General features: G+C 38.3%; 1 protein-coding gene across 2 annotated transcripts in view; it reads right to left on the bottom strand.

The window, feature by feature from the left end:
• Positions 1 to 16,246, bottom strand: part of AEBP2 (AE binding protein 2) — a 43,512-nt gene that overhangs the window by 17,793 nt on the left and 9,473 nt on the right. For both annotated transcript variants that reach the window (XM_058852994.1, XM_058852993.1), the window contains exons 2-3: positions 7,578 to 7,785; positions 4,472 to 4,579 (exon numbers count right to left, since the gene is read on the bottom strand). In XM_058852994.1, the coding sequence (XP_058708977.1) occupies positions 4,472 to 4,579; positions 7,578 to 7,785 (316 nt within the window). The remainder of the gene's footprint in view (positions 1 to 4,471; positions 4,580 to 7,577; positions 7,786 to 16,246) is intronic.

Here is a 16,246-nt window from a genome sequence, read left to right on the forward strand (position 1 = left end):
GAAATACAACAGATTGGGTCCGGATTGGTGGATATGTTACTTCAAGAGAAAGTAAGTAAACATGTAAGAAGTTTAATTTCTCCAGTGTACCCATACCCACCATTATTAATGGGCAGTAATGACCAGTTACTAACAAACAAGATATAAAAGTATCTAGCCATGCAGGTTTTTGTTCTAAATTAAAAAAAAAATCAAATCTCCTATTTGAGTTATTCAACATTTAGTTTCTTCTAGTAAATCTAACAGTAATAGTTTTGATATCTGGATAAACTTTCTTATTGTCTCAAATCTGTGTGTTTGGGCAGAGCACCTTTACATTTTACATGTATGAATTCTCCATGAATTCTGGAAGTTACAGGGAGCACCAAACTTCATTTTTAATGCTACCTTCTTCCCCATTTTAAGGAGAAGCCTGCAATGAACCTGTGCACTACCATTCATTACCACTAAAAACATTTACCCCACAGGAGCAAACCTTGCATGACTGCTCTGGAACATGAAGAGCATATCCACTGGAATCCATGGGTGAAAGCAGCTGCTAGCATTCCCACATGCACCCTTATAGAAACATTTCAGTTGGAAGAGACCTTCAAGATCATCAGCCCCAATCCTTATGCTATATGCAATTATTATTTTACTTTTTATTCTTTTTATTTATTATTTTATGCAATTATTTTGCATAAAATCTCCCACTATTTTGTGCTCATCTACCATTTGTCCTTTCATTGTGCTCAACATCTTAGAGCTCATTTGGTGTGTCTACAAGTAACTTTCAATGCCAAGTAATACTTGATTAATTTATTTTTGCCCCTGCACACCAGAAACTGCTGGAAAACAGGCTGTCACAACTCCTTTAACTATTCCAATACTTAGCAAGTAACAGCCAAGTTTAGGACAAGAAACATGGAGTATCTTCATTCTCTTATTTTCAACTTGCCAAGGACAGTTTGTTGAAAGCAGGATGTTTTCTAACTCAGCAGATTATTCCTCAATGTCCTGTTTATAAGGTCTGAAAGCCAAGTTGCTGAACCCTCAACAGGACCAGCCCTGACAATACTCCACAATATTCTACTGGTTTCTAAGAAGCTGCAAAATTGTGCAATTGGAGAACTAAAAAAGAACAATGTCGAGGGTTTTCTCTCTCAACTCTGTCTGTAAAATCACACACAAAGATGAACATACTAAATGTCTTTGGAGGAAATACCTATATTCAATGAATGTCTACAATGACAAAAAAAAATATGAAAAGGACTGGCTAAAATCAGACTGTAAAGGAAATTACTCAGAGAGGAGCTGGATGTACACTACCAATATACTGTCCCACAGAAAAAAGGAGCTAGAATAACAACTGTCTCAAAAATAGGTATCCATAAGGAAATACACCTTTTCTGTGACACAGGTACTGCAATGCTCATGATGAGGGACACACTAAGCCACACAACCAGGAAAAAATAGGATAAACTTATGAAAACATGAACTATTTTGCCTTTGCAATTTAAAAGTGGGTTCATTTCTGTGACAAATGAACTGCACAGTCACATGGTTGATAGAATGAATGGAAAGAGCAGGTTAAACCCACAAAGACCTTTCAATAGGAAAGCAGAACAGTTCATTTAGAGCTGAATGGAGCTTTTAGTCAAAGGACAACTCCATGTGTATCACAAAAAGAGATAATTAAACCCAAAATGTGCAACTACATAAAATGAGTCCATTTGCAAGCAAAAGGAGAACTGGGCAGGGATATATCATTCAATGCAAAAGAGAATTCTGTTTGAGACAGTCCCCAATGCTTTTCAATTTAAGAAAATAAGTTTCTCTCTTCTTTTCACTAGAAATACAAGAATATATGAATCTGTGATATACTTATTACTCTCTTCTGGACACTGTATGATTGTAGTGTTCTTATACCTTTATAAAAGTAAGATTTCCATGCTTTCAGTTGTCAGTTTCCTAGCTAAGATTCTTTGTTTTTCTTTAGAACATCCTAAATAGCAGTTCTTCAGACAACAGCATAAAGCTGTACTATTTCCATTACTGCTTCTTACAGCTTTCCTCAAAAATCCCAACAATATTTTTTAACCAAAAATGACTGAATGACTACTTTCTGCAAGTTTTCTAAAATGACAGATTGTTTCCTTTTATGTTAGGATTTGAGTATAATTTCATGTGGCAACTGAAGTTTCATTTGCAATTTAGGTTTTGGGAGATATTTTGTCTGCAGCAATTATCAAGAACAGGTCTTTATACCAATTCTGACTTCAAAAAAATCTGGCTTTCCCTGAAAGGTGAGCAATTAAGATTTATAAGAGAAGCTAAATGCACAAAATGGACACACTGGCTCTACTTTTGACTGACTGCCACAAAACAATTAATAAAAGGCTGTTCTTGGACTGGTCAAGACCAATATCCAACACTTCAAGTGTTTTTTGTCTCAGAGTAGATTTCTAAAGTTAGCAGAAAAAAAAAAAAAACCCAGCAAGTGAAGGAAAGGAGCCAGTTAAATAATGGATTGCCATCACAGACGCTCACATACTTAGCTAGCTCATGTGAGCCCTGAAGCCTATTTCAGCATAAATGACAGGGGAACAAAAGATGTTACAAAATTCTACTCAGACCACAATTATCCTCCATTCAAAGCTCCCAGGAACAGATTGAGAAATACAGGGATAAAAAACAAACAGAGGGACTCAAGACAGCAGTACGAAAAAATGCAGTGACACACATTGAGCCAGGATGATTAACTACTGCAACCCTTGAATGTTTTGTTCTCTCCCTCAGCAGGACCAGAAAGTACAGAAAATCAGCTGGTGAAACAACAGATATTGAACACAAGATGATTATTATCAGAAACAACTGCTGACAATTTTAGGGCTCTAGCTGTAACCAGCCTAGCTAAAAAAAATAGGATAGCAATTTAAACTGCCTTTGATAGGTAAGCCTGACAGACTCAAAAGCACTACTGGTGTTTCTGAGCTATGCCCACCTCTTCAACCCTATGTCTCTAAAATTGAGTTTCTTTGACCTAGACTGAATAAGAACACAGATTAAGCTATTAAAAGACTTTCATCCAAGAACAAAACTTGTCATTATACTTTGAGGTAGACAAAATATTTAATTCTGAAATAGAGAAAACCTAAGGTAAAAGTTTCCTCTGGTAACTGGTGGTTGCTTTTTCTGCTACTATTACTACTACTATTATTATTAATAATAATCAGAGATTAGGATTTAAGATGCTATCAGTTCCTGGAACAGCCATATCTGCAAACTTGTAGGGATCTACAATCCTTACATTATCCTTCCAAGAGAATGCTAAACTCATTCCTCCAAACCCAGGTTATGATAACCTTCAAACCCATTTTTCTGTGGTTACTTTCTGAGTCAGAAATTTTCAGTCTAAACTGCACAGTTCAGTATGGAAAAAAATCTGTTTATTAAAAACAATCTTTTTCACATGCAATGCACTATTTTTACTCTTTTGGTTTTGAGTTTAATTTAGTTTTGTTTTCTGCTGTAACTATTATTAAAACCTATATAGAAAACATAACTACGGAAAGACACCCCTGTAACAGAAAAGTATTTTTAGTAATAAAGCTGGCTCAAAATAAAATTTTTAGAAAGTGGAAAATATTACCTGAGGAGAAAGAGAAGAGATGGAAGACAGGGAACTAAAACTTGGTGGGGTTGGGGGTAGGGGAGAAGGAGGCATAAAATGCTACCTAAACTCAAAAAAAAACCCAAATCCTGTTTCATTTTCATATCCTACATGGAAGAACTTCAGTCTGAAGTAGTGTGGGTGGGACTTACCATCAAGTGATCCAGGACTGACAGCTATGAACTGCCCCAACTGTATCCATAAGAGGATGAAGCAACTCATTAATAACGGATTGGTGGATATGGGAATGATAAACACTACTATACCTAGAATTGCAGGTACAGATTAAGGGGAGAAAGAAAGAGAAAGTTAGAAAATACTGTGCAGGAAATACAGCCAGCTCAATGGCCCTGCATTCCTGACTTCCTTATTCTTTTCAGAGAAGTGAACCACTAACAGTCACTGCCAGTGCTTCTGGTGAATTAACAAAAGCAGCTCCTACCCAAGCACAGAATGAGCACCATCAGCCATGATCCAAAACTCAGTGTGGAAGTGTAAAGTATGAGAGAAAATATCTCACAGTTACAGTGTAAGCAGCTCAACTGCAAAATGCACAAACCCCCTGAAGTTCAGCACTATTTAGTTTTACACTCCCTGCCATTGGTAGATTAAAAGAAACAGGGATAGAGAAGCAGTAACAGTTTCTTCACCTGCTTTTGTAAAAGAACAGGACCTTTGGGCACTATTACCGCAAAGAAGAAGGCTCAACTCACTTTTTAAGAAATCCTCCAGTGACGGTATTTTTCAGTTGACATATTAGTAAAAATAAAGACAATTTCTCTAATAATAAGAGATCATGTATGTTACAATGAGCCTTACCTTGAAAGGTTTGTCCCCACTGTGTGTCAGCATATGCCTCTGCAACCAACTTTGACTTGTTGAAGGTGTATTATATACTTTGCAACCTTTCCACAAGCAAACAAACACCTAATAGAGTAAAAACACGGTAAGTTTACACAAATCAGAGAGAACAATAAATAGAAAAAATCACATTAGCAAACAAGGCTGTTTCTACATTTCACAACACTTCGAAGAATTCTGAATAACCATTTATTTTGAAACACACTTCTCATATCTCACCAAGGAAAAAATAATTACAACCCTAAGTATTCAATAAAAACAGGTCACTGGAAGAAAATACCAACAGACAGATGCTCCTGCAGATAAACACAATCAAGAGCAACAGGATCTGCTGTATTTGTGTTTGCACTCAGCATCTGTATCCACCTGATATGGAGACAGAACAGTTTTGAATGAAAAATTTGCATTTTCTGAGTAGTAGTTGTTATAAAGTAATTTACTCTCATAAGCAATTAATTTTATTCCCTGAGCATGAAAAAGTAAAAACTCTTAATTGAAGTGCAGTTTATATACTAGAGTTTTGTATTCTGGAATAGCAGATACCTCTAGTTAGAGCCTTACATTCAATTCCTGATGAAGGAAGCTACCATTTCTCATAGGATTCAAAATCTATGGGTGTTTTGTGATTCCAGTGTACAGAACAATCACATGCACAATAGTGCATTAAGGAGAGCAGAACTTACTCATGCTGCTTTTCTCTCTCCTCTCATTGTGTTTATCTGTAACTGAGGGAATAAAAAAGCTCAATGAACTTGCCTTTCATTAGAATTTCCTCAACAGGTCTGTGGGTGAAGGGAGGTAAAGCCCTAATTTGTTGCAGTAAAAGAAAGTTCCCAGGAACAGCACTGTTCATAACATAGGTTTTCAGAAATGCAGGAAACTAATTGGATTTCAGGTTCTTGTTCTCTTTTGGAGAATAAAACCCCTCAATCTTCAAAAGATTTGATTTTCAAAATGAAAAAGCAGCCACGGGAGTTCTACGTTCTTGCTGTATAATAGATACATTACCCAGCTTTACCCAGACAAAGCTGGAAACCCCTCAGTGTCTGTGTGACTGATTCAGACCTACTGACACAAGGCCCAAGCCCCTAAACCTTTGGGGTCTGCCACTCCTCAGTTTTGAGATCCCCTCAAAGCCACAGAATTGGAATTTCTGAGATTTCTGGCTCTGCAACAGCTCCCTAAGTGTGCTGGCATTTCCATCAGCAGCTGCAGGGCGCTGGCAGAGGTGTGTTACTGCAAAGTTACAGACGGGGGAAATACAAGGACTTGGGTTTGCAACCGCATGCCAGAACTCCAGACAAGGCTTCTTGGGAACCCCTGTCAAAAAGCTGAACCCAAAATATTTCTGAAATAACATCTTTCGTAAGCACAACTGTTTTGTCAAAAAGTTTCCCAGGCTCTTCATGGATGTATCTGGTTTAGACTGCAGCCATGACCTTGGTATTAGCTGGAAAAAATACATTTTACCATGCAAAGATGTTTATCCTATTCCTTCCCATTCTCAATAAGCAACAACTTAACCCCCACTTTTCTTAAAATTTGGAGCCGTTGCAGTTAAGTAAGACCCGAAATCCCATCAGAAGCACATCACGATTTCCATCACACTTGAACACCTCACCGGCAGGTGGCAGACAAATCCCTGAAACAAACCCGCCAGGATACATCCCCTTCCCACAGCACCACGCTGCAAACTCCACAAAAAAAGAAACTCCAGTAGGGGGATTCAAAACTGAATGCAACAGTTACAACCTCCTCTTTCAAATATATAAATACAGTCCAACATCTTCTAAATAAAAATATCCATAAATCATGTCACATGAAATGTAAGTGACAAGAAATAAAACACAGGAAAAAAAAAAAGCCCACCCAAACCAAAATCTGCAAAAATTTCCAGCCCCTTTTTCAGAAATGTAAAGGAGTCATGGATGGGGTAACAAATATCCAAACACACCTTATTAATTTCATGGTTTCATCCAGGTTTCATGTAACACTTTTATACACCTGTGGACAGAACTCAGAAATCATCTCATCAGTGGTTAAAAACCCACTACACTGGATGGATGATTCTGCTTAGATACTGGACTGAAAAAAGCCATCAAATATAAAGCTGAAAAGTTCAATCATGCCAAAAAATATTAGCTAAATACAGCCAGAGTCACAGCTGTCTCAGTGATACATTTGCATAATAAATTATTTAAAGTAATGCAAATTAGCATTTTTAGTTAAGTTTCTTATTCACTGAAGATAAAGTGCAATAGCTTAACATTTTCCTTCTGAAGAAATGACAGGATGAAAAGTCAAATGATAACAACTATTCCACTTCAAAAACTGGTATTATATCTCCCAGAAATTGAAGAGCTGCAACACACAGTGCCTAAAGCAGGCAGATTGCTTGTGCTGGATGTAAAGGTAGTTTACATGATATATTCCAGGCATCAGAGGTAATTTGGGAGCTTGAAGATGGGAGGTAGTTAAGTACAAAGTTGAAATTACTCTACTAGAAGATGTTTTTAAACATTAAAATTGAGACCAATTATCATTTGACCAGGGATAAGACTGGAATTTACATGCTTATATATTCAACTTAATTTAAAAAAAAAATTAGATGCAATCATATAGAAGGTAAACTTGCCATCAGTATTACACACAGAGCTGTTTTATTAAGACTTTGTACTCTTGAGTCAGTCTTACATCTTCCCTATTACACATTCTGGATAGATTTTACCTGTAGTGAGACTCCTTTGGCAACAGTAATTAAGATGTGACTTCACCTGAGTTCACATGCACGAACACGTACACCAAGGGTTTTAAGAAAATGAATTCCAAGTGTAAGCACTTAAAAGACACACCAGCAGCTTCAGAATGTTGAGAAGTCAACACACTATCAAAACCCTGGCATCTCAAACAATTTATTGAAAAAACAGACTACATTCTTCAAGTCAGTTACTATTGCTGCCACTAGTTACAAAACTGGAATTTTGCAACAGAAAATTTGCTACTGTCATTCAAGAGCAAAATACTGGCAAATAAGAAAGAAGGAAAACCCAAAAGTAACACCAACCCCTCCTCGCTGACCATCCACGTGTATGGAGCGAATGTGATCTGCCAAATCCGGGCTGGAGCTGAAGCAGGCGTGGCAGTGATCCCAACAACAGTTATAGGCAATGCTTTTGGCAGAGGAGGCAGGAACTCCCTGTCCATTCATCATGACTGGCGTGGAACGCCCACTGGAAATTGTGCTGTCTACGTCCATGATAGTGCTGCTTATGCTGCAAGACAAAAAAAAGACCAGAACTAAATCCAAGTTTGTATTCGTTGCATGTTAACAGAGCAAATCAAAACTGTAGCTCTTTTCTTTCAGGTATATTTAGACAGGCTAAAAAAAAAACCTTGCACAAATTTCTTTATTGTGGTTCATCACATTATTAATAAATGTAGAGTTAGGAAATAGGTACTATTACCCAACAGCGTAACTTCTTCTGGGCACTGGGAACAAAAGGGAGCAATGGAAAATCCTCAATATATTGAGCCCAGTATCCCCTGCCAACACTAGAGCCTTAAAAAGAATATGGCACTTCAGTTCTACTACATAGGGTTTAAAGTGCTCCCACATGGCCCTAGCACAATGTCTTGGTCTAAAACTAATGCTGTTTGTTCTGGTTTTGCAATATGTTTCCAGAGAAGCCAGAATCAGAAGAGGAAATCTGTGGCCAGCAGGGGTCACCTTCATCAGCCTTTCTGTTCTGTACCTTGGCATACATACAAATACAGAAACAAGCATCAAATGGATCAGAAAAAAACTTGCAAAGAGTTTGCTTGTATATAGAAAGAGCATAAAGTATGGAGATGGATGTTCTTCCTCATTAAATAGCTACTTATATACCTCTTTTATCTTGTTAACCTGCTCAGTTGCCATGAGGGCCTTTAAGATTTTTCTTCCACAAAGCCACAGCATTACAGAACAACTCATCTTTGACAGAACCTCAAAGACCAGGTGGTCAAATCTGCTTCAAGAGAAATGAGATCAGATTGCCTGTGGTCTTGTCCAGTGGAGTTGTTAATGGGTGTGCTCAAAGGCTGGGATTTCTCCTTTTCTGAACAATTTTCTCAATGGCTGACTAATCTTGCTGTGGAGGAGGGGGGAAGTTTCCCAACATCTCATCAGAATTTCCAGTGCTGCAACTTCTGTCTCCTCTCTCATCCTTGGCAGCTGCAGAGTTGAGATGACTCTGCCTCCTCCATTGTTAAGCCTCCCTATTAGATCACTAAACACAGAAAAACCCTGCCCTCCTCCTCCCAGAACAGAAGGAACACACACACACTCAGCCTCTCCAAACTGGATTTGCTTCAGCACCCTAACCACTTTGGAGAGCCTCCACCAGATCCTCTCCAGTACGTGTGTAACTGGGATATGTTAAACCATTCTGCTTTTAAGGTACAGGTGCTGTTCCTTATTTTTACCATCACTGTTTACATGCCCAGTATTGTTCTATTATAACACACCGAAATGAATGAAAGAACAAACACCATTAGTCAAAATCTGAAGACACCATTAGCATGTTTGCTCTTCTGCTAAGAATCTCTACTAGTGATTTCTCACATTATCTGTATCTTTTTGAATCATTACTGTGGTAGCAGGTTTTTTCTGTGATAGGTTTTGAAATAATCAGATATTTGCTTTGTTTAGATTTCCCATTCTCACACCACATAGATTCCCCTGCATTTATTAATAAAAAGTGACTTGCCTTAGTCTAAATAACAGATTCCCTTTAGCAATGCTCCCAGTTATAAGCTTTAGTTTTAACTACCCTGAGTAATTTGGTTTCATGAACAAACTCTTATCTCAAGAGATACCACTAATATATCCCGACTACAGAGCCCTTAAAAATCATCTTCCAACTCATTTGCCTCCATCTGTGATTAAAACTGACCAAGTCTTTTTAGGCCTTTATCTTCCAAATTAATAAGAAAGTTTCAGATACCTTTTCAACACCTTTTTGCATTAATGAAGGTATACCAAATACATAGTTCCTAAATGCTACATAAACACCACATGCCTTTTTCCCAACCCCTCCCCATTTCAAACAAGGTCTAACAATTCAGAAGGCATAGTTCCTATCCATGGAAGTCATACAGGCTATTTGCTCCTACACAGCAAATTTCCATGTTTCCATTATTTTTATTTCCTTCCCTTTTCTACACCCTGAATACACAGAGCTTTCCAAGGTCCCTCCCCAGTAATCTTGACTCCTTTTATGACATACAACCTCCCAATCTGTCACTAGCAAGTCAAAAAATATTCCACTGGCCCTGAGCTGAAGCTCCCAGCCCCAACAGCATTAACAGCCACTAACTACACACACTGTAACAGCATTTTAGGATTCCTGTAGGAAATTGTCAGAAGCTTTATCTGCAAAAGTTGTTTGTTATCTGTTGCAAGTAATCCTATTTTTTCCACTGTGCCAGGCTCACAATAGATGCAATTATGGGACTGACATCTCCTTCCTGAACTGATGCCTACACCAAAAATAAAGTCTGTAAAACTACATTGTGAAAGCAAAATTCACTCATGACGATAGAAAAATGGAACATTTAACTATAGTTAATTGCACCACCACCCCACCTCCCCCTCAGTTTAAGTTACCCAAATACAGCTTTCTCAAAATCACACTTGGAAGTAGGTTTGGACACACAGAATGGCACAAAGCCCAACCACTTCTGCCACAGACAGTGCTGTTACACGGATCAGTGGTCCTGACAGGAAGCTGCTTAGCCAAGGGTGGCAAAGCACTGCACACAGAACACTCGTGCAACAGCTGCCTCACACCAGCTCAGCTCAATAAATAACCCTGCCTTTCCCACAGCTGAAAAGGACTAAAGGAAACTGCTTCCCAAATACCTTCAAGGAGGAGTTCAAAGCTATTTGCAGTCAGTACAAGTTTCTACACACACAGCACTAGGTCCATTCTCATACACCCCACAAACAGTACAAGCAGACTGAGAGGATGTGCAGTGCTGGTGACACAGGACAGAGTGTGAAGGGTATTCAACGCAGCCCCCTGGCTTTACAGTCTGGTCCTAAGTGGGAAAGCAGTGAGAAAACGTAACCCTGAACAAGTTCTGTGAAAGCATTTTGGGGCAGGAGAGAAGTGCATCCTCACAAGGTGAGTGTGTGTGTGTGTGGTTTCTCTGTTCCACAGGTATGAAATCTACATAATTCCTCTAAGAAGAGATAAAAAAAACTATAAAATCATCAACCCAAAGCATGAGAGTTTAGTTCACACTGCCAGAGCAGTGCAATACACCTTCACACAAAATCCCAGGTCTCTAATTTTACAGCCTAAGGAATGCAAATGCTTAGACTTTGTGGGTTTTTTTATAAGCTATCCTACCTTCCTCTGGAGAAAAATATGTGAAAGTCAACTGATCCCAGCAAAAGCTATCGTGACAAGTAGGATTATTAATGACATAATAAACCAGTAACAAGCTAATTTAGCTACTATTATTTAAATGTTTGCTGGGTTCAGGTTTAATAGCCTAAGTGTTTGCTAAGGGCTAACAGATTAACACGGTATCAAAATTTTGTATCAGAGGAACTGGAATAAAAAAAAACTGCCCATAGCACTTAAACCAAGCAGTAGCATATGGAATTTGGAAATGGAGAATGAAGTGCTACTTGGACTTGGACATACTGGACTATGATTCTATAAGCTACTCAAAATCCTGTCTAAAAATGGGAAAAAACATAGCTCAAATGCAGTTGAGCAGTAACAGCTCAATAATTAAGACAAAATGCCCTCCTTCCTTCTAGTTTGTAGAACTTTGAGTACGACATTAAAGAGCACAGACAAATATTGCTGTAACAGAACCAACTAGAGAAATAACTCAATTGTCTATAAAACAAAATGACCAGGAGTTACAAAACCAGAGATCACTAGGTTTGGATGGACTTCCTTGATAGATTCTTGGTAGACTCTAAGGCAAAAAACTCACTGCCCTGGAACATTCCTTCTCTAGTAACAATCTAGTAAATAAAAATGCAACATACATATTTTGTTTCCTCTTCTATGCCTCCAGAACCAATGTATTTCAGGTGATCAGGTGCCTCCCAGTACTAAGAAATCTAGAATTAGTCTCTGTCTCACTTAGCAAGTCCCTCACTAAAGAAGTAAAGGCTGCAAAGAGAATCTGTGAAAGACCAGTTCCCAGTACAGCTCGAGTGTGTGGAGCTTTTTCTTGTCCTTCATACACTGAGAAAATATCAGGAAGCTTTTCAGAGAATACTCTGCAGTGTATGTAACATCAAAGACACTGACTTGGGCGGTCTCTTGACCTGCCCATTTTGAGATGAAGCAGAAAGATAAGTTTTACAGTCAGAGTTGTGGCTGCTAGTAAGTCTGTGAAGACTTTACTGCAACACTGTCTGTTAGAGCTGCCAATTCACCCACTTTTTTGTTTCTCAGAATTTCAGAAAGGGTGTGAGGACAGGACACACAAGCAAATAACATGTGTGCACAAACACTCAGCCCAAGATGGGCTTGACTACAGAAAGTGTGCTTCTCTTCACTCTATGAATGGGGCTTTTCAATCCAATATGATTTTCTATCAGCTTGGGATGATCTGACAGAAAGAAAGGTTCCTTAACAAAGGGAAGGTAGTGACAGAAATTACATCTGTCTGCTTTCTCATCCCAAATCCATAAAGCCTACAAGTAGGAAAATAATAATGTCCATAAGAGATGAAAACAAAGTAAGCAAAACACAGACATCCAGGTAATAGAACAGAGACACCGAAACAGATTTTTAGCTAGCTAAGTTAAAGCAAGTTTTTCTGCCTTTTGCTAAGTCCCTTTCTCGCAGGCAGGAGATCTGTTTAAAGCCTGCCTGCCACAATCAAAGCAGAATGACACAAGCAGAAGTGAAGCGCTTGTGGCATTCCCCTCTTGCCAGTGACAGACAGGTCTGGGTTTGCTCCCAAGCTGTAGGCAGGCTCCATCTCCATTGTAATGGATCTACAGACCATGGCCTGATGAAGAACATTAGACATTTGAGTTTCAGAGAGTTCAGCACAGGGGTCATCCCAAACAATAGAGCATCAAAAACAGTCACTGCTGGAGAGAGCCTGCATACACAATAGCAGTTTTTAAGAAGCACCATTCAAAAGACTGACTAATTACTAAAATTTAGAACTGTTACAGCAAGCACAACATGATCTTCAAGGTTGTTGTCCCTATTTTCAACCTAATCAAGCACCTGAATCAAATTGACATAAAAATCACAGGTCTAGAGGCAAGAACAGAATGCCTTTCTGAAATGCCTTACTAAACCCACACATCATTTCACCAAGTCTGCAAACACTGGCAGTGTCTGCCAAATGCAGCAAGGTACGACTGAAAACACAGACTCTTCTCAGAGGGGTCAGAAATTTTTCTCTCCTCCTACAAATTTTCCCTCTACCAAGAGATCAGCAGCTTCGACACAATACTGACATTTAAAATGTGCTCATGAAGCAAAACCATGCTTAAATAGAAGAATCATTACCTCAAAGGCATTTTTTTCAGGTCTTATTTTTACCTGTACTTATTTTACCTGTGGCTAGAAATAACACAATCTTCATTATCAAGAACATTAAGGTATTTTTAGCAGCACTTTCATGTTAAAAGGTTAGTGCTTGCATAATCAAATGCATCTAGTGTGTTAATTTAGTTCAAACTCTAAAAACAATCCTGAAACAAAAAATAATAAAACCTTGTAAGAAGCTGCCAGTCATTTTCACTTCATAGAAAACAAAAAGCATTTTTCAAGCACTTTAAATTCTGTATTATTCTGCTCCTTTAAGGATCTGAGCAAAATTAAGCCACTGATGAAGTTCCATAAATATGGATATTTTCTATAGGGAAAAAACGAAATCTAAATTATTCACAATTTAAAATGCATATATTTTAAACTACATACTATACACCTGGGCCCTAACTTTTGTGTACATTTAAATGTGAATAAAACTATCATGAGACTATGATTTAATGCATTAAATAAAATGGTATACTGCACATCACTGCTGACACACACTTGGCTCTCCAAGGAGATTGTTTTCCTCACTACTGCTAGTAATATCTTCCATTCAATTTAATGAATGAAATGCCCAAAATTTATTCTTTCCCTGATTTTGTTAATCTTTCAGAACAACAGAGACTAAGAGCTGAGAAAAAATATCACCAAAAAACCTGAAAGAAAAGCAAAATAATTTCATTTTTAGTTTCCACCAAGTCCCATTAGCAACCGGCCACTTGAAGCGAGAGCAGAGCCAGGCACTGAACACATGCACAAAAGCCCAATCAATTTGCTATTATACTTTTAATGTCTGCTAAACATACTCCCCGTAGACCTTTACTGAAGTAACCTTCCCTCCGGCAAAATGCAGCCCGAACAGATGGGCCTTACACCGAGCCCCGGAGGGTCAACAAGCAGCCCTTGAGCCCGATCAACAGGAGCTCCTCCAGCACCTCCACCGAGATGCTCCGTGCGGTAACCAAAGGACCCAGCTGAATTCAGCTGACACCAAATGATCCTGACAGATCCTATATGGAAAAAACCATCATCTTAGCATCAAATTAAAAATGAACAGCGATTTCAGCGAGCACGCACTGCAGGGTCGCTGAAAGCAACGCTGCTGAGCAGCCAGCAAGCTGCACACTACACTACTCCAAGCTTTGAGTTTCTTCTCAAATACACACTGATAATCCAGCCATAAACCACTAAATCAGCAGATTGCCTCCCAAACCAAATGCTACAAACCTTACTGGGAGTAAATAAACGGGTTAAGGATTAAAAAAACAAACAAATAAACCGAACAAAAATAAATGTCCTGCTAGTTTCTTTCTCTTTTACTAGTCAGTGCCATACTCTGTCATTTCCCCCTACAGCTGCAGCTACATTGTTCTAATCCATGAGGGAAGCTTAAGAAAGAAAACCGAACTGATACAGTCAGATAAAACAACCCCAGAATAATGGGAACACTGTGAGTGAGTCAGTAACATCTCACATCAACTTCAAGGGTTAAAACCTAGAAATCAACAGAAAAGCTTTTACCACCTGGAAGATTAAGCCACAATGAGGTACTAATCCCAAAAGAAAACAAACAGCACCCACTGCAATCATTCAATTACAAACACCAAGTCAAAATAGAAACACTGAAAGAAAATAATAATGACATGCTTAGTGTCATCCCCCAGCACCTCATTATTATCATTTCACTAAGAAAATTCGACAGAGGAAACAAAAAACTTTGCTATTTTCCCCACTACTCCTATTACTTTCCATGATAAGAGGAGGAAAATTGTGGGGTACAGCTCTGGCCAATGGACAAGTTCCACAAAAACAACAGCTTTTCAACATAACCAAATTAAAAGCAATTTGCACTCTCTACTTCCTAATGCAATCAAAGACTGAGTGAAGATAAATCCTCACAAAACTTCAAAATTATCAAATTATTAATCCACAGCTCCCATCATAGAGAGAAGGATCTTTCACCTGTCCTATTTCAAAATATCTCCATCAATTCCAAACAGAAGACCTACAGTTAAAACAGATTAGTAACAGAAATTCCACTGGCTCCTAAATAAAAGCAGAGAAAAAATAAATTCCTATGTTTTTGCACTAAGATTTAACTTTTGCTGACATTCAATGAGTATTAAGCAAACCTTAATGCCGACATCTTTCTGAAGTCACTATCAGAACATCTGCAGGGGGGTATCAGTACACAATAAAATGCTGGGCTCAGGACAACTATACACAGTTGGCCAAGGAGATTGCAGTTCATCATTTTGCTTTATGTTCTCCAAATCATCACACCAATTTAAAAGTAAGATTAAAACAGGTCCTAAGAAAAACAGAGCTCACAAAATATGAACAATCACCATGAGCCAGCAACAGAGCAGAAAAGTTTGAGATTTACCTGATTTTTTTTTGTTCCTCGCTCATCTTTGGTAAATTTGGTATTTTATGATGCATCTAGATTGGTAACAGATAAATTCCTACTAAATTTCAGTAATTTATCAATTTAATTCCCTAAGTCAAATATTTATGTTTCACAAGCAAAACAGTCTGCCTTTCTTTAATGGATGCAGTTTGACTGTGGCATGAAAACACCATTATGCTTTAGAGCTCTTATAGTTCCTTTTCATCAAACCTGCAACCAGCCCAGAGACAATCTTCAAAGGAGACAGAAAGCAACTTCAGCTAAGTTATTATATCTGCATATCTAAGGGGGGTTTTTGGCTGATTTTGCAGAGAAAACAATTTAATTTTAAACCTTTAAATAGAAAGTATCCAAAATAATGTCATGACTGATAATGATCATTTTCTGAGTTCAGGAAAACCTACCACCAGTAAGAAAAAAATACTGTACGTGGATAAACCACCATGAAAAAAAAGAGCAAAGAGAGAATGCAGAACACTAAATGGCTGCCAAAGAGAAAGATTACTCACACAGCAGCAAAAAAACAGAACACCTGGATCAAAAAAATAAGCCAGGACTACATGAAGTGAGAGTCCATCACTTTTGGTGTTTGAAGGCAGCAGCTTCTGTTCATGACTGCTCTGGTACATTACATCCACAAATATCCCCTGGCACACAGACAAAACAAGTGACCCCACAGCTCTTCAGAGGGCAGGGAGGCAAAGCAGGATAGGCAAAAATAAGTAAAAGCAACATTAAGACAACATAAAGAAA

This window comes from Poecile atricapillus, chromosome 18 (genome assembly GCF_030490865.1).
Source record: "Poecile atricapillus isolate bPoeAtr1 chromosome 18, bPoeAtr1.hap1, whole genome shotgun sequence".
In the NCBI taxonomy this organism is placed as follows: domain Eukaryota; kingdom Metazoa; phylum Chordata; class Aves; order Passeriformes; family Paridae; genus Poecile; species Poecile atricapillus.